Genomic DNA, 22,906 nt, shown 5'->3' with positions numbered 1-22,906 from the left:
AAGTTAACTGAGGATGTGGTCCAGCAAAATACATTCAGAAATCAGGAAGAAATAAATCATGTGATTCTAGATAATGAATTCAATTGAGAATTCAATTCTGTGCATCATATTTAGAAAGTAACCAGTCTAAAAGCAGCACGTTATAGTGCTCAAGGAGAGGGGTCCTAAAAAAGAGGGGGAGGCTTGATAGATTACTTGTCATGATAGAAAATCTGAAAAAAAAAAACAGGAACAAAATTAAGACAATAATTCTAGGAAAAATCAGACTGTTGAATATAAAAAAGATAACTTGGTAAAACAAGAACAAGAAAGGAAATATAATCAGAGTCTATGACTTCATTACGCAGCAAACAACTTTTACATAGTCAATGATTAAAAACTATATTGCTTTTTAAGTTTTTAGATCAACCTATGTCAAAACACAGAAGATTTAACTATGATTATGAAAAGATTAACACTGACAATCTAGAAGTAAAAGTACAGAGGAGAGAGCCTGGGAGATCAAGGTGCAGGAAGCTGTTTGAAAAGCTGAAGCGATACTAATATTCTCATTTGCCATCTGAAAGTTAAGAGATCTTATTTATATTTGAAAGATAAGGAAATGATTCTGTAGATGTATTACTTAAAGGTACGAAGGCAAGATGTAGAAGAAAAATTAAAAAGCAGGTCATTAGTATGGTGATATATAATGAATGTATAGAAATTGCAGTACATCTCCTTGCAGTCAATAAAATGGATGTCACTTTAGATATAGGAAAATGTTTGAGATATTTTAAACAAAAAAAAGCAGACTATAACATTTTAGTTATAAAATGTTCATCTAGTTATTTCTTGATTATAGGCTTATGGGTCACTTTCTATACTTCATGTAGTTCATCCATGTAGAAGGTGTATTGGTTATTTACTATGTTTTGGCACTATGCTAAGGGCTGTGAGTATTGAATATGGAAGTGTATAAAGACACTCAATCTCTGCCACACAGCTTACAGTCCAGAGAGGAAGATACATATTGTACCAGTAACTATTTAAAAATGTGAACTCCATGATGGAGGACATTCGTGATGTTAGGAGAGCATTGAGCACAGGTCCTAAACTTAATCTTGGAATCTGGAAAAGATTCCTTCAACCAATGACTTTTAAGTTTTAAATAAGAGAGATTTGTTTTATTTTTGTTTTTTTTTTTTAAAGCAGAGATTCAAAATAAAAGCATATTGTTATTTCAATTACATAAATGTATGTGCTCAGGAAAAATTCTCAAGGGACACAAAATATTAATTGAGATTATCTTTCAATTTTGGAATCTGAGGAATTTTATATTTTTCTTTATACTTTTCTGGTTTTTCCAAGTTTCTACAAGGAGGATGAGTGGCTTTGATAATAAAAGCTATTGTTACTGGTGAAGCAGTTAGGTATTTGTGTTGTTTGATTTCCTTTCCCTAGTCCTACCTATGGAAGCTGAAGGCAGTTACTAATCTATCTGAAGCACAAACAGTTACCAAAACATCTATCTACCCTAGGCATTTTTAAAGACTGTCATTGGAGATGGTAGATTCCTTTCAACAAATGTTTCAGTTAGCAAACTTGGAGACTGTGTTTGCCATGAATTTTGTTAATAGAAGCACATGTTGGGATACTCCTTGAAAGTGCAAGGAGATGCAGATGACAGGGATAAGCCCAGCAGTTACCTATTATTTCTGATACTTCTTTATTTATTGGGCTACTGTGCCATGTCTTTTAAAATTTAACTATATCTTATAGTATGTTTTTATTGAAAAAGTGTGGTTTAAAATGTAAAATAATCCCTGTTTTTATGCCCATGTTCCTTGGGTTGTGTTTTTAGGTTCTAAAAGCATTTAAGTTGGTTCTCCAATTACTAGTTATTCCTACGTGTAGGATCAAATCTATCAGTGGTGATTTTTATGGACTTGGAAATTTAGTTTACTGCACATATAAGTCCTCTGCATCATATTATTTCTCCAATCACACATTTATATCATTATTTTGAGAACCACATAACTCTGTATTTTATCCAAAGATCTTTTTTCTCCAATATGAACTAAGGTAGAAGATCAAATTAATGCATCGTAAGTTGGCAATACATTTAAAAACCTCATGTTATAACTACAAGATTCAGCTGAAAGGTAAATTGCAGTGTGTGCATCCAGAGATTTAAGATCAGGTGCTGGGGCATCAGCATTCACAGAAAATCTCTGTGTTCTCATGTCTTAAGAGATTTATTAATATAAGGAAAGTCTAGGATTGGTGTGTGAATGTGTCGCTTATCTAACTTCATCTTCTCACTTCTATTTGTTTGTGTGTCTCTGCTAGAAAAGGGGGGAGGTTCAAAGGGTATTGTTATATTACAGAAATAGTACAGGCTGCTAGTCAAAAGAATTGGATTCTAATTCTGACTTTACCATTACCTAGGTAAGTCACTTAATCTCTCTGGTTCTCATTTAAACCAAATGATCTCTTCAAGTCATTTCTAATGTAAATATCCAGTGATTTGATGAGATCTTACTTTTGGATAAATCACAAGTAAGGGCTGCTCTGCCCAGTTCCTCCTCCTCTGGGATCCAGGCCTTTTGTGCTCACCCCTATTCAGAGCCACTCTGTCCCCCACCAACTACCTACTCCAGGAAAATCTCACAGCAAGAATTCAACAGTGATGAGGGAGCTATACTAAAACAACATCCTTCATATGGACCAAAGGAGAGAGATCTGAAGGAGTATGGGGTAGTCAGAGTCCAAAACATGTGTCTTCTCTGGAGGAACCTCTCAGGCCTTCCCAGCTAAATTCATGGTCTTATCCCTTTCCTAGTTCTTCTTCTGTATCCATTTACCTGAACTTCTTCCAAATCTACTTCCACCTCCAGATTGACCTCTAAGCTGATTCTGCCACTGGGGACAGTGAAGGGGTCATAAAGGAAAGTAAGCAAAAAGTTAAGATCCATTCAAAGGGAAAAAAAGCTCACAATAACAAAAACCAAGGTTCTGTATGCCCCCTATAAACATAAAACACTGCTTTCCTATAGAAGCTCAACCATTTTCTATATAATTCTGATTTTCTATTAACAACCTACATCTTTCCCAGAAGACATTTCTTTGTTCTCATATGTACATTTCATCTAAAAGTACATTCCATAGCACAATGATCCAACTATGGGCTGAATTCTCTGGAAACTACCAGCATTTCTCTTTCTACCTTCCTTCTGTTTCTAAGAGCAGTTGTGGATTAGTATAGACCCAAAATGGAAGTTGAAATATGATTGCATCATTTGTCATGTAGCTACAAAGGAAGCAGCAAAGTTAACCAGAAATGAGCAACAGGAGATTTCTGATAAAGAACTCATGGTTATCTAGAAGCTGATTTAAATAATAGACACCAGAGTTTGGAATTGCATTCTGAACTACAAAATTAGAGGTAACTGCTTCCTACTTACGTGATAGTGTCAATTTAATTTGAAATTTGAGTATGGTTTTATAAGCTTAGCATTGCATTCTGTGGTAGTGCAGAGAGCATTTTTGTATTTATCAGGTTTCCATGCATTTAAATTTGGAAAAAGAGATGACAAAAAACAAAGACAAAAACAAAAAAACCCCAACAATCTGGGTGTCCCTGATGTGGATACTATGATGCATGTTGATAGTATTTAGAAATAAAATGAATGAGATTACCTTTTTATGGGCTCAATGTTCATCAATGAAAATATGTAACTGATGAATTGAGCCCTGTTATCAGGCAGTTTAAGCCTTTCCCAACATAGAATAGGAAGGTAGAATGGATGCTTCTCTCATTGGGTTTGCATCAAGTAGACCAAATGAAGATTGTATAACTCATGCACCTCTTATTTAACTTTTCTCTCTCTAATTTGGATTCTGACAAGAGAGACAAAGGAGGAGCAGTGAAGTTCTGGGGGAATTTAAAATCTTGCTGCATCCCCAACTGACCCTAGTTTGGGCCACTTCATCATAGAAGCTGCTCCTGCCAATCATTTTTAAAAACTTTAGCCTCATTTCAAGAGACATATTGGTCTTGCTTCTGCAGACTCGTAATTCCTTTATTTGCTCTTGGGAAGAAAAAGCAGGTAGAGGCTTAAAAGCTAGATATCCCTACAATCCCATCTCCTTGTTCATCATTCTTAACCAGGCAGAAAGCTGACTGGACACTTGGTCTCTAGCAAAAGGATATTTTCAGATACTGAGGTGTTGCCAGAGACAACTGGTCAGAGAAGTTAGGAGGGAGGGGAAAGAGGAGGATCCAGATTCAACCCTTATAACTGGTTGCTGCTTTCCCCATAAGACTGTGCATTGATAGACCTCCTGTCCTTCGCATTTCCTTTTTCCATCCCCTCTCCTGCGATGTCTCTTTCTGACCCCAAATTTGACCTTTCATAGTAAGAGGTCAGTATGTTTTCACACTTGGGAAATCTCATTCAAGAATTCTTGTCAATGGACAAGTCATAAGAAGCCCTTCCATTTTCGGGCTCGTTGACGTCACCAAGGAGGCGATAAATATCTGTTGATATAATTGGATGTGAGATTCAGTGTTGAGATAGCAAAACTCTGCCCCTCGTTCTCTGGCAGGGCCCTATGATTTATGCAGGAGCAGAGGCAGCACGCAATCGAGCTGTCAAGAGAGCGTCAGCTTATTAGGCAAATGCTGCGTGGTTTCTGAAGAGGGTCGACGCTATAAAATCCCACTCCAGGCTCTGGTGTGGAGAAACTCAGAGCCCAAGTCCGTTGAGAGACTGAAGAGAAAGATAAGAGGTGAAGAAAAAGAGAGTGAGGACAGAAAGGAGAGGGAAGAAAACCCCTGAAAAAGCCCGGAGACGTTCCTCTGCAGAGAGGCGGCAGCGCCCCACTCACCTGCAGAAGCACCTCAGAAGGTAGGGAGTGCCTAGACGGAACCGCGCCTCCAACTTTGAATTGCCTGAGCTGCCACGGGGTGCGCGGCGGAGCCGGGTGTCCCTGTGAGGGCATGTGTGTGAGTGTGAGTGTGTGTGCGTGCCTGTGTGTGTGCTGACTGTGCCTCAAGATTCCGGTAGTAGCCGGCATGTGTCAAAAGCAAACTTAGACGGCTGCTAATCATTCTTGCAACTGCCAGTTACTCCTCGCTGGCATTGTAGACCAGTCCCCGCTATCGATCCCGACCCCTGAGAGAAGGACGCAAGGGCTGGGATGGAGAAAGAGGAGGACGAGGCAGCGGTTCTCAATTTGGAGGACGACGCGGAAACATCCGGAAAGGGCGGGGTGGGGGCAGGGGAGATCTAAAATGTGTAGATCTTTAGAGCTCGGGGAATCAGTTTTGGGGATCGTTAGAAAGGGGACCCAGAGATCCTTCGAGGGTCTCGGAAGAAGAAGGGTCACTCCAGCAAGACGAGGGGCTGAGCTTGGTGCTGAGCTCTGTAGTAGTCCCCTTTCCTGCCCCCAACCCCCCATCCCTCCAACTCTAGAAGTCCTAGTTCGAGAGCTTCAGCACCGCGGACAGTGCCTGCCCGAACCCCTGAGGCACGTCTGTGGGTGTCATGTAGGAGGACCCCAGGCGCACCTCCCATTTAAGCTAAACTCTGACCAACTCTTTCTTTCTCTCTCTTCCCTTCTCTCATTCCGCTCTCCGCCCACCTCTCTGCCTCAGCGAGCGCCCCTAACATGCGGCTGCCGCTGCTCTTGTCCGCGGGCGTCCTGCTGGTAGCTCTCCTGCCCTGCCCGCCATGCAGGGCCCTCGTCAGCCGGGGGCCCATCCCGGGCGCCCGGCAGGTCCCTCAGCACCCCCAGCCCCTGGATTTCTTTCAGCTGCCGCCGCAGCCCCAGCAGCCGCAACAGCCGCAGGCTCGGCCCGTCCTGCTCCGCATGGGGGAGGAATATTTCCTCCGCCTGGGTAACCTCAACAAGAGCCCCGCTGCGCCCCTCTTGCCCGCCTCTTCACCTGTCGCTGGCGGCAGCGGCAGCCGCCTTTCGCCGGACGAGGCGGCCGCCAACTTTTTCCGCGCGTTGCTGCAGCAGCTGCCGCTGCCCCGGCGCCCGCTCGACAGCCCCGCAGGTCCCGCCGAGCGCGGAGCAGAGAATGCCCTTGGCAGCCGCCAAGAGACACCGGAGAGGGAGAGGCGATCCGAGGAACCTCCCATCTCGCTGGATCTCACCTTCCACCTCCTCCGAGAAGTCTTGGAAATGGCCAGGGCCGAACAGTTAGCGCAGCAAGCTCACAGCAACAGGAAACTGATGGAGATTATTGGGAAATAAAACGGTGCGTTTGGCCAAAAAGATGCAGCATTTAGCACAAAAAAATTTAAAAAAATTACACTATTCCGTACCATAGCGTTGCTCTGATACCATTTGTTTATTTTTTATAGCGTGAAGCCTAGACGATATACAGCAAGGGAGCCTATACTTAATTAGCATGCACAAAGTGTATTCACGTGCAGTAACAGCAACAAAATGTTATTTGTATTGTCTACTTTTAGTTTTCATTTCCAGGTGTCTTTAATGGTGTTTAGAAAGTATAGACCCAGAAGGAAATGTTTTGAAGCAGACAGAAGTCACCCAATTTATTTTGTTGTGGTCTGAGCCAAAGAGAATGTCATTCTCTTGGGTGGGTGAAACAAAATCTGTAAGCTCTTTGAATCAACCTTTCCTTGTAAACGTTTCAGTAATAAAACATCTTTCCCAATCCTTGGTCCATTTGGTTGTGTAAAAGAATGTTGGATATTTATATTTTTAATAAAAGCTGCAAAGGTAATCAGGACTTTATTTTTCCTTTTCAATGTTCATAGGAGTAAAACTCTCAGCTCCTGGCTTCCTTCACCCTGACTTCAGCACAAGAGAAAACAAAACTCCTTGCATTAATTTCCTACTAAAAATACATGCATACACCAGTGGCTTACACAGATACTGCAATTGCCTCTCTGTACCTCAGATTACTCCTCTGAGGTGAGGTTAAATAATTTAGGAAGTTTCTTCCAGCTTTAAGACTTGATAATTCTATGACTGGAAGATCAATTCATAATGGAAATAATAACTAACCCTGATTAACTATAAGATGTTAAATAATTGTAGAGGGTGGGGAAAAAGGAAAGGCAAAGAGGAGAAGTGTTCACAGGGCATTCCTCCAAACTACAGGGCCAACACTGCTTGTTTTTGTTTTTGTTTGTGGTATGAGAAAGACTCACTTTATCAAGCTACTACTTTGGTACCATAAAATACAGTTTTTCTATGCTATTTTCCAGTGCCTACTTCTTTTTTTTTTTAATTAAATTTTTATTTATTTATTTGACAGAGAGAGAGATAGCGAGAGCAGGAACACAAGCAGGGGGAGTGGGAGAGGGAGAAGCAGGCTTCCTGCCGAGCAGGGAGCCCGATGTGGGACTCGATCCCAGGACTCTGGGATCATGACCTGAGCCGAAGGCAGACGCTTAACGACTGAGCCACCCAGGCGCCCTCCAGTGCCTACTTCTAATAGGAGAAGCTTGATAGCTTCTCCACTTAAAGCAACAAATTTAATTGCTATGAAATGGCACCTGGGAAAATGTTTCAAAAAAAATATTTTGACTTTAATAACTTCACAAATGCTCTTCTCATTTATGTCTATACCAATCCTAATCACTGTAGTTCTTAAGCATATAAACTACACATTTCTAAAACGGAACAGGCACATCCAGTTAGTTTTACAATGCATTTATCTTTGGTAGTTGGGTTATAACTTACAAAAATTCAATTGAATATTTAATGCTCCAAAATTAATTTGGAGTACGAAGATGCTTCTTCCCTTGGGACCCTTTGAATACACTTGACTAGTGTACTAATAAGATCACATGAAACACTGAATAAGTCATTATAAGACTAAGTTGTTAAAAACAGCATTTATTTAAGAGTTCATACAGAATAAAGTAATACTTATGTTTTGAAAGAGGCATTATAGTGGTGATTTAAATATATATATGTATTTTAAATGTGTATGGTGTGTGTATATATATTTAAATACATGCAGTTATTCTACAGTTCACCAGGCTGGTGCCTCAGTAGGTACATAAGAAAGTAGACAGTTCCTGTTGGAAATTCTTTTTCATTTTAAGTGCTTGATATCTGCACATCTATCTTAGATTAGAAAAATGTCACCAGAAATGTCCTAGGCCTTCAGCCTTCTGGACTACGAAAGTGCCACCAGAGTTAAGGAACATTTCTGGATATATATCCAGTGACATCTGTTATGGAAAAGAGGAAACCTTTGTAAAATGTTTCATATCTTTGGTCAATGATTTACCTTTTGTCCATATATTGATAAATTAGTCACTTCTGAATTAACACTGAATTTCACTGACCAACTGCATTGTTAAAGAAGAAAAAGAGTAAGAGCTACTATGATATTATAACAAAAGCCAATGCCTATTAGAGACAAGAGTGTAGTGCACACTTTTTCAACACTTGCCACGTTATGGACGCACACACACGTATCACACCTACATACTCTTCATAATGTTTCCCACACAATAAAAGATTTGCATAAGATCAAGTTTCTTTTTTCCAATACTTTCAGCAACTATTTTCTCAAAGTTGTTTTCCCTCTGGAAAGTCATCTGGAATTAAAGGGTTTTTGTTTTTGGTTTTTGGTTTTTGGTTTTTTTGCAGAAATCCTGTTCAGAGGTCCCTTTCATCACCTGCATCATATTAATTTCATCTAGGTTCCCTGCTGCTGGTGTGCATCACAGCCAGGCAGACCGAGGGCAGCAGCTGGAATGAACATCATTCATTCAGGGAGTTCAACCAGGAAAAGGAGAAGACATGACGAGCTGGCTCAGAATCAGCTCCATTCCCACTCCCTGAAGCTGCAGCCTGTACCTGGAGGGGAGGGTCCTCAAATCCAATCTGCAATAGAAGAAAATCTGGATCAGAGGAAGAAGAGCCTAGTCCTTTTGGGTTGGTCCAGTCACTTTTCTACTCAGGAGAAAGGATAATAATAATTATTATTATATAGAACATAATTATTATTAGGGCTGGAAAGCAAGCTCAGGCTGTCTTGGCTATGGCCAAGAGCCATGAAAACATTTCACGCTCATGATCCAGAAAGGGGCAGCAGTAACGCATGCAGTGGATGGAAGTTCTTGGGAAAGAGTCCAGGCCTTTTTTTTTTTTAAGTCCACTTGTATATGATTTACTGAGATGAAAGTGGCATTGAACTAATAGGAATTTGCCTTTAGAAAAGTCCACAGTGTACAACATGATGACTATAGTTAACACTGCTGTCTGACATATTTGAAAGTTAAGAAAGTAGATCCTAAGAGTTTTCATCACAAGGGAAAAAAACCATTTTTTTTCTCTTTGGAATCAATATGAGGTAATGGATGTTAACTAAACTTACTGTGGTCATTATTTCATAATATATGTTAAGTCAAATCACTTATACCTTAAACTCACACAGTGCTGTATATTATATATGTATATGTAGATAGTATTTTTTTTTTTTTTGCAAAGCTGCAGGCTTAGTTTTGAGCAAATCATGAGTGAAAGGACTTTTTTCCTCTAGGCAATAACATCTAATGACATCAAAATTTCTAAAGAGATATCTATCTTTTATATAGATATCTCTATAGAGGGTATCTATCTTTTATGGAAACCAGGCAGATACCATTTGTGATTTTGAAGTAATTGATCAATCTAATCTCATAAGTGAAATTAATTTCTGTTGTTCTGAGTTTAAAAAATAATAAATGGGGGACAATCATAAAGAAGTCTTGCTGAAATGCAATTTGATGTATATACTCAGACTCTTTACATTTAAAGGTACTCTGACAAACACAGTTCTTCCTAGAGCTACTGAAGACAGGCTAACATATTCTGATGACTTCACTTGTAAAATTATCCTGCTGGATTAGAATGGCACTGATTTCAAAGCAATGAGGTAGGCACATGCATTCAGTGCAGAAGCCTGGGGTGATTTTGTGAAGCTGCTGTGTGAATGGACGATAGAAAGCTGGCATGACAAAGCAGAATTTTGGTAAGTACACTGTGTTGTTGCCACTTGAATAGTTTCGAGTGAAAAATGAGTGCTTTTCCTGCACCTTCCCAGATTTTACCCTAAATATATGTATTGGGGTAATGTTTCAAGTTCAGTAAAATTGTCCCAAGTCCTTATGGTTTAGGGATTATCCTTCCAACTGCCATGTTGTTCCTTGATAGAAAGTTTAGAAGGGCCATGAAATCATACTTGGTCACAGTAGAATAAAACCAAAGCAAGTAGTTTTCCATGAAGGAATAGTTGAGACATCAAGTGAAATTGGGCTTTTTAAAAAAGGCTGCTATTATGCTATTAGATCCTATTGGTAATGGGTTAGATACCTCTGTGTCCTTGAAGTTGATGTAGAAAAAACAAGATCCTGATAGAATCCTGTGCCTTTTTATGCACATCAAACTATTCTCTTCCCAACTGTAGTCACTTTAACTATTCCTAAAAACAAAAACCAAACCAAACCAAAATAAAACAAACAAAAAAAACCACAACCAAATAAACCCCCAATCCAAGTGATCTGGACATATCAATGATCTGTAGAAGAATTTTTCTACCCATTTTATAGGAGTAAATACCGAATTCTGCCTAAACATACAGACCATGAGTAGCCTCTTTTGAGAGCAGTCCCTAATCAGGAGGAATCTTCCATGACAGCTGTTCTGAAATATCTAAAGGGCAAAACTAGTTGGGTAAGGTATTTTCTGTAGAGGGCTATAATCTTTGCAAAACTGCTGCTGGCTAACAAACCATTTGGTACTGCTTTTGGGATTTGTATATATTTTTGTGCTTTCCTGTACTTGAGATGAAAATCTATCTTCCATTGAAAACGTTCTAGCTGTTAGTCACCTGACAGACTTCAAAACTTGGTATCAAGTCGTTGAGGTTTCTCCTTTTACATCCCCGTGTTTTCATGCAGTTGTTAGATTTCCTTCTAAATGATATGGACAGATGCTGTCTTTCAGAGAAGAAAGGCCAGTGCCAGAGTGGGTGCCAAGAGCAGAGATTTATCCTGAGTATTTTCAGGTGACTACACCATCTCCTTGGTCTTGTTTATGTAAACTTGGGGACCCACCAACCATCTCAGCGAAGAAGTTCTGTGCCAAAAATGCTGAGCCTGGCACAGGATCCCAGACTAACCACTTACTAGCTGTATGACTTGGATAAGTCAGTTAACCTCTGACTTTAAAAACTAAGGTTTTTCTTTTTGTAAAATAGAGATGAGACCCTATCTCACAAGGCTGTTGTAAGTACTGAATAAATAAAGTAATACACCTAAAGCATTTTGCACATGCCTCACTTATATTAAGTGTTTTAAAAATATGCATTTCCTTCTTCCCTCTTCTCCCTTCCCTTCTCCTCCCTCCTTCCTTCCGTTCTTCTTACATTAGTGAAGAGGCTCCTCTACCATGTAGAATCACCTGGGGACTGCTTATGAGGAACTATATACAAGAGCAGTGACCCCCTGTAAGGAAAGATGATTATATTTGCAATGCTCATCTTGTCAGAATTGGTTATTATAGGATTTAATTCCTGTGGCATATTGTAATCATGATTATTCATGACCTGCCCAGTGTATCTCCGAAGTAGCCCAACTTTATATATGGCTCTTTCCTAAAGGAAGAATGAGATAAAGATTTAGAAACCTCCTTTCTCTAAGTACAGCCCATTAAATCATAAGCAGACATTTTTCCTATAGCCTTCCTCAAATAGAATTGTATATACGTATTCCTTTAAATAGTTTTCCAAATGCTAGTTCTCCTCTATCACAGGAAATGCTATTTCTCGGGAATACAGATGTTCCATGAAGCTGAACAAAGGACAGAAAATGACAAGCACTGAACCTCCCTACCTGCCTTTGAGTTTGTCCTGCATTTCAGTCTACTTTGAAATGTATAAAAAGATGAAGAAAGGATTATTAGTCCCTTATTACGTCTACATTTTACACATTTTTCTCAAGTGACCAAACAAACTTACAAACCTCACCTAACACTATGCTGTATCAGCATGGGACTTCAGATAATTTGAGAAATGAATTTTAGTCATAAAATACAAGCAGGAAATGGACTAGGGAGGCAGCACTTTCCCTGTCTCAGCTGCAAGATGCAATTCAGTCAAGATCCACAAAAGACCATAGAGGGGAGTGACATACATTTGCTTAGGAGAAAGACTATTTTTCTCAGATGAACTTGACCAGGAATGCTGGGTATTCATGAACCAGATCCATGCAGAAACAACATCTTTTCCTTGGATTTTTTTTCCTGTTACTATCAAATGTTTTTTGAGAGGAAAAAAAAACAATGTCAGATTATGGTACAAGGGTTTTACTCTGTAGAAGAGTAGGGTGATGAGAGGTTCTTCCACCCAAAGCTGCATGATGCGCTAGCATCAGCCTTGACAAATGATGTCATCTAGAATCATTTGTTATTGATGGAGATTAAGGAGCATGCATTCTTCCAGAGGCTTGTGGACATTTGTCTCTGTGCACAGGACAGTTCCAGGTTATGGACAGTGTTTACTTGGTCTGAACTGTGTGGCTGAGTGGTATTTGGACAAAAACTCGAATTAGTTGCAACATTAAAAAATCAGGAGCAAGGATGTGGAGAAAGAGAAGCCCTTGTGCACTGTTGGTAGGAATGTAAAATGGTGCAGCTGGTGTGGAAAACAGTGTGGCAGTTCCTCAAAAAGTTAAACATAGAATTACCACATGATCCATCAAGTCCACTTTTGGGCATATACCCAAAAGAGTTGAAAGCAGAGACTCATACAGATATTTGCATGCCTATGTTCATAGGAGCACTATTAACAATAACCAAGAGTGGAAGCAACCCAAGTGTTCGTCAATGGATGGGTGGATTAATAAAATGTAGCATATACATATAATAGAATATTATTCAGCTTCATAAAGGAAGAAAATTCTGACACATGCTACAACATGGATGGATGAACCTTGAGGACATTATGCTAAGTGAAATAAGCCAGTCACAAAATGACAAATATTCTGTGATTCCACTTACAGAATACAAGAAGTATCTAGAGTAGTCAAACTCATAGAAACAGAAAGTAGGATGGAGGTTGCCAGGGGCTGGGGGAAGGGGGGAAATGGGGAGTTGTTTTTTAATGGCTACAGAGTTTCAGTTTCTTGAGATGAAAAAATTCTGGAGATGGGTTGTACAACAATGTGAATATACTAAGACTACTGAACTATATTCTCAGAAATGGTTAAAATGGTAATTTTTATGCTATGTGGGTTATGCCACAGTTACAAATTAGGGGAAAAAATAGGAAACTTCACATTAAAATCTGGATTTGCAGATTCTCTTGACAAAGCAGAAATGTAGCAATCCAGTACCTGCGTGGAGACCCCCTGCTCTTTGTCCCCTTGGACTGGGTATGCTCTCTCTCTTTCCTGATTTCCATCATGCTCACTACTCCCTTTTGCCTTCTCTGCTGCAAGGCTGGTTTCAGTGTCCTTTTTTGTTGTGCTTGTAGAGATGCTATGCTCAGATTAAAGAGGGAGGCAAACTAAATCTTGTATTTATGCTTTTATTAACATTTTTCTTTTACCTGGCTTGCTTTTTCATTAATGTTACCTTTTTGGTCTCTAAGGACACACAAACCTGTTGCTCTTAACCGAAGGCTACTTTTTAGTAGGAAAGTGTCAAAGAAAAGAGCATGAAATGCTCAATGGAGTCTTTGGCTTGATTTTTATGCTAAATGTGATTTTTTTTTTAAGCCAACATGCTTCCTGTGGCAAAATTCTTGATAATCAAAGCATGAAACTGCCTTCAGTGCTCAAATGAAGCCAGATGTGTCCCTGGGCACTTAGCAGAGGGGATCTAACTGGGTGCAGTTTAGTGAACATGCTCTTAGCGTGGGGGCAATAGCAGCAGCCCCCTTTACCTAAATGCACCCTGCCACACGGTTCACTGACCGAACAAAACCAAACAGATGCTTTCCTGATATTCACTCTGGCACAAGCCTTGGTAGTCACATTTAAGAGGGAAAATATTTTTTTAGCTGGCCCCAAGTGAAAGGGTGAGCTCTCTGATCAGTAACCAGTGCCCTCAGGCTTCCTCGGGGCTTCTTAGGGGCTCCATGAGGTGCCATCATCTGCTTTTCTCCAAATGATCATTCTCTCCACCTCCAGTGATCCTGGTCCATTATCATTTACCTGCCTGTGTTCCATTTCCTTAGCTTATCCAGGTGATAGTAATGTATCTGATAAACTGAATTACAACTAAGACATTAATGGATGCTGATGGCTTAATGTACACCCCTGCCACATAGAATGGAAATGTCCGTGTCTTATCCTGAGGGACAGCTGTGGTGGACATGGGAGCCACTATGTCAGGCCACTGGAAGATATTAGGGGCAGTGAGGAAATTTGTGTCCAAGCCCCCACGCTTGGGCCTCCATCTCCTCTCTACTACTGTGAATGCCAATCACAAATTCAACCTGACAGAAGGATCGGGTTATTACCACCTGTTAAATGCCAGTCCTCCTTGGCCAATTCAAAAGTATCCTTGCCCATCTATAATGAAATCCATTTGCCTTAAAGGAATGTGGATAGAAGGGATAAAGCTAGACTTGAGGCTGCTGAGTGGGCAACCACCCTGCTTCTACCCTGAACCTGCTAGGCTGGGTCAGAGAATCAAAGCCAGATGCTGGAAACAGGTGTGAGTGGGATTGCTGAGGTCATGCTTAGAATGCTTATTCAGAAAGACTAAACTCAAGCACTGGCCTGCTCCCTACTTAGCATTCCTGAACCTCGGGCCCTTGGATAGCTTAAGCATTATGGATTCCAGACTGGAAAAGAGAGTACGCCCAAGAGCCTGAGCCATGCATCAGTCTCTGAGGAATAAGTGGGGCATGGTCTGTAATTCACAGCCAAGGGTCTAAGCCCTGGAAATTCTGCTGGGCAGGTCTTCCACCATGGGCATTTCTTTCACAGGAACACAGACTTTTCTGCTTGGTGGTGGAGCAACGAAGATGCATTAGGAAGCACGGAGCTGTGTAAATATAGCACAATCTCCATGAATGCTAGAGGAAGAAGAAAGTAAGTATACTCCAAAAGATCTATAGAAGGAAAACATCTACTAAAAGCATTTTTTCTTGGGAGGATCTGCAGCTGTACACACTAAGTAAAGAAATGGGTGAAGGGAGGGGCGCCTGGGTGGCTCAACTAAACAGTTGAGTGTCCATCTCTCAATTTCGGCTCAGGTCATGATCTTGGGGCCCGGGGATCCAGCCCTGTGGACGTCTTTGGGCTCTGCACTCAGCGGGATGTCTGCTTGAGATTCTCTCTCCCACTCCCTCTGTCTTCCCCCCACACACACACACTCTTTCTCTCTCTCACTCTCCAAAACAAACAAATCAATCTTAAAAAAAGAAAGAAAGAAAAGAAATGGGTAAAGGGATTTAATTTGGGGGCTTTGTTGTCACTAACTGCTGCTTCTTATTAAGGGGAGACCAGAGACCAGAGTAATTTCCTCAGACTTCTGAAGCAAAAAGAAAACTCATTCACTTTTTCTTAACCCAGAGTAAGATTTATGGCGTATACTATTTGGTTTGTTTCAAACGTGGTATTTAGGCATTGATGGAGTCGGGGTGGGGAGCAGGAAGAAGCTAAAACGTTGGTATCACAGCCTGGCAAAAAACTTAAAGCCAGCCTTCTTCTCAGATATGGACCTGATGATTGTGTGTTCAGTATAGAGTGTGTGTTCTCACCCACTCTGAAAGAAGTACTGAATTACAAAAAACTGCTAATTAGATCATTAATTCCTCACAGACAGGAGCTTCTGTGCCTTGTGTTAGGCAAATAGGCCAAATGGGTCCTTTTCTAGGGTCTTAGGAGGTTGCTAGTATTATTATGCCCAACCTATAGATGAGAAACCTCAGGCTCAGGAAGGCTGAGGACCTTGCTCAAAGTACCTCTAACGAGAGTGCTGAGAGTGATTAATAGTGACCCCAAATCCAAAGAGAAAACCTAGTGCTGTTGAGCATGTGGGACTCACAGGAGGGGCCAGTTCCACCACTGGAAGTCAGACTGAGAGAGGCAGGTTGGTCAGCAGTGTGGGGTACAACTAAAGGGTCAGGGTACTGTCAGGCAATGGTCAGCCACGGGCCTGCGAGCAGCGGAGGCCTAGAAACGACCTCTCTGCCCTCGTGAAGCTGTGCCAGTGCGTCAAGAGTGGTGAATCAAAGCAGGGGAGACCCTGCGCACACTATTTTCGCTTCAGTCATCAACCCGGGTAAAGTGGGGATTCACTCGCTTTTCCTAGATGCGAGCTTGGTGTATAGTATATTGCATGCTCACGCTCCTTGGCCAAGGGCAAGGGATCACGGGGCTCTAAGCTCCCGCTGCTCTGTGACCTTGAGCAAGTCGCGCATCCTCTATGATCCTCCACCATAAAATGTGCAAGCATAACGATTCCTACTGTACAGGGTTGTTGTGAGGTTTGAATGAGAGAACCTCTGTGGAAGACTTTGTAAATGATAAAGCAGCGAACACACATTAGTTACAGCACTGCCACGTGGCATTGGTTTCTCAGATGCATTAACAAGGTGCTGGATTAATTCTTCGTGGGTTGAAGGCATTTCATGGAATTCACTAAGATATGTAAACAAAGACAGAAAAAAAGTCCACATTCTGTACAATACTAGCAAGGGTCTTAGGTTAAATCAGAATAATAAACAGTTTTAAGACACAGGGAGCAGAACTCAACTAGCTATGTTGTAACAACTCCCCCAGAGATCTTTCCCTGGTGCCTGTCTTACTGTTTTCACAGAATTGTAGGGCTGTAGGCACAGGTTGCCAGGGGAAATGAATGCGTTATACTGCTCACACACAACTTATATTTCCCTCTTTAAAATGGATACATCCATTTTAGCTTCCTATTAAAATAACATCTACCAAGCATGCTATTTCATCCTGAGAAACATAGCCTACAGTTTTAGTAGAGATATTTTTTGTCCTTTTAGAAAAGCCCCCAAATTGACAGTTATTAGGATGTCACTTTCCCACCAGGAAAAAAAAAAAAAAGGCCAGAAAAAGAATTATAGTTGAAGAATACAAATGAAAAAGCATTAATAATGTTAATGTAATGGTCTCATTAAAACTTCTTTAAGAAAAACCTTACTCTCTTCTATAGCTTTTTCTATGTAAAATGACTGCATTTTATTATCATAACTTCTTATAATTGCTAGAGTTATTAAGTCCTGGACAGTGTTATGCAGTAAATGTAGGCCAGTCCTGAGCCCTGATCAATTTTCTCTCTATTTTTACCAAGCTTAAATTCCAGCACAGTCAGGGCGCTGGCATATCAGGGATTTGTAAGCTTGAATCTCCTAATTTGTAAAAAATACAAGCAGTCGCTCTCAGTAGGGATTTCTGTTTGAAAATAATCTGACACCCTGAGTCCCTCAATTAAATTTAGAGAACATAGTTAAATTTTCATTCATTTCAGTTTGTTTTGGAAAATTAAATAGGTCATTTCAAAGAACACGGGACCCGTAGTCACACTCATGGGAAATCATGTTCTTGGTCTCCTGCTTTATTTTTTAAAATGTTCTGTAATACCTTGTGAGATTAATCTCACTCAGAAAATCAGCTTTCCTGCCCTCTAGCCTCCAACATCTCTTACCTCTCAGTCTCAAGTGGCAACTAGAGTTGATATTACCCTGGAAATCAGAATGAATGGTTTGGTCTCAAAGATCATTTGCATGAAAATGATTTCATCTTTTTGCATGTGACACTTGTGGAGACTCAGAGTTCCACATGCTGCTTTTCCTCGGAACTTCGGCCTAATGTTCATCCTGGTTTAGGAAAATACGAATATTTTATAGGAGACCGAATCTTGGGATGATGAGAAATTCAATAAAGTCTTAGATCTGGGGACACATATATTGGTTTCTGAGAACCTAGGAAATAAACCCTTCAAGAAGGGAAAAGACTCTGCTAGCCCATGCTTGTTAAACCATAGGCTGGTTTCCTTCCTTCCTCCCTCCCTTCCTTCCTCTTTCTTTTTTCTCCCTCCTTTCTCCTCCCCCATTCTCTCTCTCATGAAATGTTTTTTTATTTTTCTCTGGGCGCACCTTTGTAACCTCACAGGATAACATTTATAGTGCCTGAACTGGGGACTAAGATGGTATGGGCTGGTTTTCCTTGGTGACACTTGCCCACTGGCCTTGACTTCCACACATCCCTTCTGCTATTTTAGAGTGAAGAGCTCAAAGGTGTAGGGGACCCATGTGTTTCCTAGGTTCTGTGCCTGAGCCCATGATACGCTAGATAGGAAGAATCTGGAAACACTTGAGACAGTAGAAGGGACCATGTACACCTGCTTGTCAACACTTGGGTTGGGAATCTTGGATCTTCTTAGTCAAGAAGACAGCTTGGTGCTGGAAGTCCCTGGCCCATGATAGGTTAGCCTCTGCAGTTCTGTGACAACTGGTTTAGATAAGACAAGGAGTGAATTAGGGCATAAGTGTGTCATGAAAATATACAGAGATATTAGCTTATACAGCAATTTACATCAGACCTAAAAATAGGGCACCATAGACCAGTGACAACTAGTAATTGAATCATAAAGTTCAGCCTAGTCACTTAAAAGCATTAGATACGTCAGCTATCTCAGCTCCTGCTATGCTTGGCCCTGTACATTGCTTGGGAAGGAACTGGGGCTAAGAGGCCTTCCCCATTGCCAGATACTTGGTACACCTTAAGGATTGTCAGCACCTTTCTCCTCTAGGCTCTCCCCACCTTTCTTCTAACTGTGCTAAGCTACCTTAAAAGATTATGTGTGTATGAGGACCCTCCTTATACCCATTAAAGCAGGCAGACACACACAAAAGAGAGAGATAGAAAAGAATTTTGTTTTGCTTACCATTTATCTTGGGATAAATTCTTCAAGACAATAGAACAATGCTAAATGTGAATGTACCTAAACAGAGTTTCAAATGCATGAGGCAAAAGTGATATAATTTCAAGGATAAATACACAAACCCATAGTTATAATCAGAGATCTCAAACTTCTTTTCTCAGCAATTGGTAAAACAAGTCAACAGAAAATCAGTAAGGATATCATAGACTTGAACAACACTATCAATTAACCAACTTAATTGACATTTATAGAACACTCACCCAACAACATCAGAAAATACAATGTTTTCAAGTGCATGTGGAACATTCACCAAGGTTGATTGTATTCTGGGCCATAAAATATATCTTAAATTTTTTTTTTAAGATTTTATTTATTTGCGAGAGAGAGAATGAGAAACAGAGAGCATGAGAGGGAGGAGGGTCAGAGGGAGAAGCAGACTCCCCGTTGAGCAGGGAGCCCGATGAGGGACTCGATCCCAGGACTCCAGGATTATGACCTGAGCCGAAGGCAGTCGTTTAACCAACTAAGCCACCCAGGCACCCATCCATAAAACATATCTTAAATTTAAAAGGATTGAGATCATATAAAGAGTATTCTCTCTCCACAGAAGAATCAAACCAGAAATCAAATAGAAGGATATCTGGAAAATCTCCAAATATCTAGAAAATAAACACTACTCATCAACTCATGGGCCAGAGAACAAATCCCAAGGGAAATTAGAAAATATTCTGAATTAAATGAAAGTGAAAATACAACACATCAAATCTTGCGGGATGCAGCTAAGACAGTGATTAGAAGAAAATTTATAGCATTAAAAGCTTATATTAGAAAAAAAGAAAGATTTCAAATCAATAATTCAAGTTTTCACTCTAAGAAACTAGAAAGAGAAGAGAAAATTAAACCCAAAATAAGCATAAGGATGAAAATAATAAAGAATAAAGATGAATGAAATAGAAAATTCACAAAAAAAAGAGAGAGAGAGAGAGAGAAAACCAATAAAGCCAAATAAAACCAATAAAGTGGAGGACTAACATTACCTGATTTTAGAGATTTCTATAAAGCTATAATAATCAAGACAGTGTGGTGTTGGTAGAGGGACAAACATTCAGATCAATTGTTCAAAGTAGAGAGTCTACAAGTAGACCTGAACATATATGGTCATTTGAATTTCTACAAAGTCATCAAGGTATTTCACTGGGGGAAAGATAGTCTTTTCAATAAATAGTGATGGAACAAATATCTATATAGAAAATAAGCAGACAAAAAAAATCCTCAATCCTTATCTCACAATACAAAAATTAACTTACAATGACCTTAGATCTAATTTAAGAGTTGACACTATAAAAATTCTAGAAGAAAATGAGAGAAAATCCTTGTGATTTTTCAGTTAAGCAAAGATTTCTTAAAACACAAAAAACACAAAGCATACGGGAAAAAATGACAAATTGAACTTCATCAAAACTAAAAATGTTTGCCCTTCAACTGGGAGAAAATATTTGCAAAATATGTTTGATAAGGGAGTTTTATCCAAAATAACATAGAGTACTTTTACAACTCTCTAATAAGATAAACAACCCAAAGAAATTGGGCAATAGTGAACAGATACTTCATCAAAGAAAATATTAAAATGACTTAGAAGCACAGGAAAAGATGCTAAACATCAGTAGTCATTGGAGAAATGCAAATTAAATGACATAGAATACACATCCATTAGAATGGCTAACATGTAAAAGATTGACACAGTACCCACCGGGATGCAAGGAGGGGATTAAGTGCAAAGGCACAAGAGGGCACTTTGTAGAGTAATGGAAATATTCTACATCTTAATTGCGGTAGTGGCTATATAAGGCTACATATTTGTCAAAACTGATTGAGCTATAACACTTAGGTATATTTTTAAACCACGTATCGTTCATCTCTTCATTCATCTCTTCATTCATCTAGTATTCTGTGATTACCTCTACCGTGTACATTCTAAGAATTTGCTCTACTGGGCAGTGAGGTCTGTAAGTGCCCTTAGGTGGATTTTAGAGTTGAGCCATCATGGATTTTATGGAGCTTATGGCATCAAAAGGGGTAATCGCAGCTGTGTAAACATTCAGCTGAAAGGGTGCCTAGGAAGAGATTTGGAAGAGTTTGGGAAATGGACATTTATGGAAGAGCTTCAAGGCAAGACATGTATTTTGAGAAATGTGATGGGCTGTCTATTTCACTGAAAACCTGTTACTATTGTCCCTTAGCGTGGCTTGTGTCAGGCCTGAGTCTGTAACCCTCTCAGTGAAAACATCCTGAGATAATTTATACAATTCTTAGTACTAAATGTTTCACTCTCTACTGTGTAAATCCATGAATCTTTTCTTTGAATAGTTGCTTCATCTTCCCAGTGAGAAAACTGAGGCTCAAAGAAAGTAAATGCCCAAAGTTAGTGCAGAGAAGTGGCAGGACAGGAGCCTAAGTCCTTTTTACTAATTTCATGGATCCTTCCAGTGCCCTAGACTTGGCAGAATTTCTACCCAACTTGTTTGTCTATTTTCAGTCTTGAAGAATGGAATGTGAAAAGTAGATATTCTATTCTTAAACAAGGAGCTATGATACAGTAAATCTTCTAGGTTCTCTTATAACCACAACTTCATACTCTGGTAACCCAACTTCATACTCTGGTGAAATATATGAGTTGAGGTTCTTTAAAGAGGCAGAAATTGCAGTGATTTTAATGTCAAAGTTCGTATCTCCAAAGCAACGGATTCTGATTGGGGTGTGGGGCGGGGTGAATGGAAGGTACTCTGACCTTGGGGCAGCTGCCATGGTCCAGCTCAGGCGTCACCCAGAGCAGCTGCCTACTTAATCCACCAAATAGGAAGATGTTTCTCTGGAAATCCCTGTTCCCTGAACAGCTCCCCTTAAACACTTTGGACAAATTCTTCCATATAAGGCCACTAAGCCTCATTAGGGAGGGAGGAAGGGGAACAGGGAGGGTCTTTCATTGTTGCTGCTCCCACTTCTGGAAAAATCTAACTGCCACATATATCCCCAATAAAATACTCAACTGTCCATGAATGTGGGTGGTGGGAGTCGTCCTTGTCTTAGCACCCAGGTGTAATTTGCATGTAAGTTGTATAGGAAGTTCAGGAAGGGCAATGGAGGGAAGCAGACTAGACCCAGAAATGGCCATACAAGGCATGCCCAGGAACAAGGCATGCCCAGGAGGTGAGGCTCACAGAGATTGCTTTCCAAGGGCAGCTGACCTGCCTTCTTCCCACCTTATTACTGCCCTGTCCTCTAAGATTGACTAGGGTGTGATGTCACCTTTTCAAAATAAATGTAAACATTAATACATGAAGTAGATCAAATGTTATTTCCCCCAAACTCTCTCTGCATTGACTGAACATACAGCAGGTATGGCCTAGAAAGGTGGAAACTTAGAGGGCAATTTTGCAGCTAAAGACCAGTTCGTGTCCAGGGGCTTTCACGGGGTTTTCTGGGAGAAATAGGATGTTACAGGATTCAAAGTGCATCCTGCAGAAGAGTCTCTCTTCTATGGAATTCAGTTTTGCCACAAAGCTGAAGCCAAACCTTGTTGAGAAATTTATTTTTTTCAAGAAAGAGGGCGGGAAAGGCAACAATGCTTGTCTGATCTAACAAAAAGCAGAATCCCAGTTTGCCACTGATGGGGATTGCCTGTGTGCTTAGGTGAAGAGAGAAGGCACGGGATAAAGTGGAGATTGTATGGTATCAGAAATCACAGGCAGCAAAGGCAATGGCAGGTTTCACTGTGTGAATGGCTGTGAAGAAAGCACCTGGAGACAGAACATTTGCCTTCTTAAAAGTCTGAAGGTGACTGAATTGAGTTTACAGATCCGTAGGTAAGCCTGCGATGCTTGAGATTCTCAGGCAAGCTTATTCCCTGACACATAGTAAAGAGAGGTAAGACCACCCGGGAATCAAGGAGAGCTTTTGTATCACATCCTAAATGTCCAGGGAAAGACTAAGGATAAAGTGTGAAATTCTAATAAGCTAACCT

At 40.3% G+C, this 22,906-nt stretch overlaps 2 protein-coding genes across 5 annotated transcripts in view; one reads left to right on the top strand and one right to left on the bottom strand.

Moving 5' to 3' along the window:
• Positions 1-4,310: 4,310 nt before the first annotated feature.
• CRH (corticotropin releasing hormone) lies at positions 4,311-7,254 on the top strand. The gene is made up of 2 exons (XM_035011075.1): positions 4,311-4,889; positions 5,639-7,254. The coding sequence occupies exon 2, from the start codon at positions 5,653-5,655 to the stop codon at positions 6,241-6,243; it is 591 nt and encodes a 196-aa protein (XP_034866966.1). The 5' UTR covers positions 4,311-4,889; positions 5,639-5,652; the 3' UTR covers positions 6,244-7,254.
• A 586-nt stretch (positions 7,255-7,840) lies between these two features.
• Positions 7,841-22,906, bottom strand: part of TRIM55 (tripartite motif containing 55) — a 42,966-nt gene continuing 27,900 nt past the window's right edge. For 2 of the 4 annotated variants that reach the window (XM_035011250.1, XM_035011247.1), the window contains one exon: positions 7,841-8,862. In XM_035011250.1, coding sequence (XP_034867141.1) covers positions 8,740-8,862 — 123 coding nt within the window. In that variant the 3' untranslated portion in view covers positions 7,841-8,739. The remainder of the gene's footprint in view (positions 8,863-22,906) is intronic. The other 2 variants (XM_035011248.1, XM_035011249.1) reach the window with 1 other exon arrangement.

Source organism: Mirounga leonina, unplaced genomic scaffold, assembly GCF_011800145.1.
Source record: "Mirounga leonina isolate KUSES-001 unplaced genomic scaffold, KU_Mleo_1.0 Mir_165, whole genome shotgun sequence".
Classification (NCBI taxonomy): Eukaryota; Metazoa; Chordata; class Mammalia; order Carnivora; family Phocidae; genus Mirounga; species Mirounga leonina.
The sequence above is the reverse complement of the archived record's forward strand: the minus strand, read 5'-3'. Positions and strand labels throughout refer to the sequence as shown.